This window comes from Lygodium microphyllum, chromosome 8 (assembly GCF_053477565.2).
Source record: "Lygodium microphyllum isolate KBCC chromosome 8, Lygodium_microphyllum_v1.1.10, whole genome shotgun sequence".
Classification (NCBI taxonomy): domain Eukaryota; kingdom Viridiplantae; phylum Streptophyta; class Polypodiopsida; order Schizaeales; family Lygodiaceae; genus Lygodium; species Lygodium microphyllum.
In genome coordinates this window covers 46,782,332-46,785,063 of record NC_141142.1, presented here as the reverse complement: position 1 = coordinate 46,785,063, position 2,732 = coordinate 46,782,332, and the positions used below count along the sequence as shown (strand labels likewise).

General features: G+C 41.1%; 1 protein-coding gene across 5 annotated transcripts; it reads left to right on the top strand.

Moving 5' to 3' along the window:
• The first annotated feature begins 549 nt into the window (after positions 1-549).
• On the top strand, positions 550-2,395 carry LOC148032240 (protein NRT1/ PTR FAMILY 2.9-like). 5 transcript variants are annotated; one of them, XR_015691752.1, is made up of 4 exons: positions 550-991; positions 1,178-1,309; positions 1,414-1,512; positions 1,681-2,395. XR_015691752.1 is itself a non-coding variant. In XM_087684056.1 (3 exons), the coding sequence occupies exons 1-3, from the start codon at positions 959-961 to the stop codon at positions 1,918-1,920; spliced, it is 405 nt and encodes a 134-aa protein (XP_087540182.1). In that variant the 5' UTR covers positions 550-958; the 3' UTR covers positions 1,921-2,392. The 5 variants fall into 5 exon arrangements, 1 of the variants encoding a protein (XP_087540182.1); XR_015691751.1 differs by having other exon boundaries at positions 1,650-2,395; XR_015691753.1 differs by having other exon boundaries at positions 1,386-1,512; positions 1,650-2,394.
• The last annotated feature ends 337 nt before the right edge of the window (positions 2,396-2,732 follow it).

Sequence of the window (2,732 nt, the reverse complement as noted above, 5' to 3'; positions counted from 1 at the left end):
CTTTTTTCGCTATGTATATGTTTGAGCCTTTTGATATCCTTGCTGATTGTAAGCATAAAATGCATCTAGAGACAACATTGTTGGTGAAGCAGCAAGGATTTGCATTTCAAAAAAAAGAAAGGGAGGCTTAGGAAGACCTAACAAGACTTAATTTTTTTAATGGTGGAGCAGATCCGAAGAGGATGACAACTCTAGACCTACCTTAGGTGCTGTAGAACATGGTGAAGTAGAGAGAATGTAGTGTTCAAGACAACTTTTTTAGTGAATTCAATCACAATTCTATTGCTAATAATACAACATTGTGAACAAATCGTGATTAGTTTTCTTAACATGATATGTTAGTGTGATAATGGCTTGTATTAATGATTCCAACTAGTTTTTTTGTATAAGAAAATTTTACTATATCTATAGTTTCAACTAGTTTTCTTATCTAGGAATATTTTACTAGATCATTAACTAGGAATTTTAAAAATTTTCTATATAAAAATATTTTACTAGATCACTAACTTGTAGAGTGTTCCACTTTTACTAGTTGAGATATGGAAAAGTGTTTAAATCCGATGCCTGCCCTTCTGCCCCCCGAGCTTGTGTGGAAGCTCTTGCTCGCCTTCTGGCTCCTGGCTCAGGCCCCTCCGCTTCAAGCGAGCCTTCGAGGCCCAGGGCATCCGATGCCTGCCCTTCCGCCCCCGACGTGGCAACCAGTCGACGTTTCTCTCTTCCAGGCCACGCGTGCTTCGTGATCGCCCCCTCTCCAGAATGAACCAGAGAGCTCTCTTCAGAGCCGGATCCGCCTTGCGTACTCCCAGGAGATCATGCTGGCCCCCCTCCCCCCTCCCCTCTCTCTCTCTCTCTCTCTCTCTCTCTCTCTCTCGTGACCCCTTTAGGATTGAAGCGGATCATGGTGGATTTGACAGTTTTCTTGGAGAGTTTGCTCATTTTTTGAGCTTGATCAGGAGAGATGGCACCAGCAGGCAACGAGAAAACCATGGGAGTATTGTTCTCTCTCTTTTTCTGGACATTGCTGTGATTTTCCATCAAGCAATACTTGCTGTGAAAAACTCTCTCGTCTTGTGCTCAACTAATTTATCCCAGTAATGAAGTATGCGCCAAGCTTGCAAGCATAGGCCTGATGTTCAGCATGATCCTGTACCTCACATAAGAATTCCATTTAAAGCAGGTCAATGCTGCCAAAATTCTCAGCATAAGCAACGGCACAGGTTACATTTCTCCTGTGCTTGGTGGTTATCTAGCAGATTCGTACCTTGGATGTTTCTGGGCTTTGATCATAGCCTCTCTCATTAACTTGGTGGTGAGTTCCTTGAAGAGTCCCTTTTGTTCTTTGTTTTTAATGTCATGCCATGACTAAGGATTGTTGTTTTTTTAAGGCATGATCTTAAGGGTAAATCCACGCAGAAAAATGATTGATGTCACCACTACATGCATGAGATATGCTTGCACAAGAAGGGTCTCAATGTGCAACACATTGGGTCGCGCACAAACTGATTAATTCAAGTGAGTCTGCACTAGTATTAGTCCAGCTTATCCACACAACCAATTTATAGTTGTCTCGATCTGCTTCCTTGTTCCCTATGCTTGTATTGATGAAGTTTCTTTATCTACATGAATGCTGGGAATGTTTCATCCCTAAGGCCAACTCCTTGTCTGGCTGGTTCAAATCAGGCACCATCTCAATGTGCACAACCCACAGCAGGGCAGCTTGCTTTCCTCTACTCAGCTTTTACATTGTTGGCCATCTCTTCAAGTGGCATCAAACCATGTGCCTACCCTTTTGGGGCTGACCAATTCAATCAGGACACGTTCGAGGGGAAGAAGGCTTTTCAAAGTTATTCAAACTGGTATTTCTTTGGTATCTACGTGTGTGTGCTCCTCTCGGGCACCATTGTAGTCTATGTGCAGTAGAGTGTGAACTGGGCCATGGGGTTTGGCATACCCACCATTGCCATGGCCTTGTCTATAGCCATGTATATGTTGGGAGCACCATTATTGTGGCAGAGGGAGACATCATTGAGGGAGACTTCCTTGTTTGCTATAGCTGGTACTCCTACAGGAATGTTGCCATTGCTCTTGTCTCTTCTTCCTCACACAATACCACAAGAGAATTAGGCAAGGCATATTTTTAGTTATTTTCAGTTGGAGCTATTTTGAGTGTTGTACATCGAGCGAATGGCACTTCGATGAGAGCGATTGGCGCTTTGATGAGCAATGTCTGTCAATAAGAAGCTCCTTTAGGCCCTACTCTGTGAGAGTGGTTATATGTTTTCAATCAATGCCATTGTATATTTGTATCCCAAATGTTGTATGTCAACATATTTGAAAATATGACATAGTTTGAGCAATCGAGTATCAAAAGATCGTTGCACTTCATATAATTCCACTTTGCAAGAGTCCTTGTATGTTTTCGATCAATGTCATGGCACATTCATATCCCAAATGGTTTATGTTAGCATATTTGGAGATATGATATAATTCAACAACTCTAGTTGTATATTTAACATAATGTGCATTACTAAAATTCTTTTGGTACTACAATTGTGTCTTCTTTAAACCTAGCCCTTTGAGGTTACTAGGACATACAAATAGAGCTACAGTTAAATCTTTTTAATTTTTATATGTATTTAATATGGATACCTTCAGTATTAGAAATTTTTTGGTAGTACAGTTATCTCTAGACCTAGCTCTTTGAGTTTACTAGAGCTTTCTAACAGCTACAC

Excerpts from the sequence above, each read along its gene's own strand:
- LOC148032240 (XM_087684056.1), top strand. The coding sequence starts at position 959 with ATGGCACCAGCAGGCAACGAGAAAACCATGGGA. Across the intron at positions 992-1,177 it reads GCAACGAGAAAACCATGGGA|GTCAATGCTGCCAAAATTCT; the intron begins GTATTGTTCTCT and ends CATTTAAAGCAG. Across the intron at positions 1,310-1,680 it reads CCTCTCTCATTAACTTGGTG|GCACCATCTCAATGTGCACA; the intron begins GTGAGTTCCTTG and ends GGTTCAAATCAG.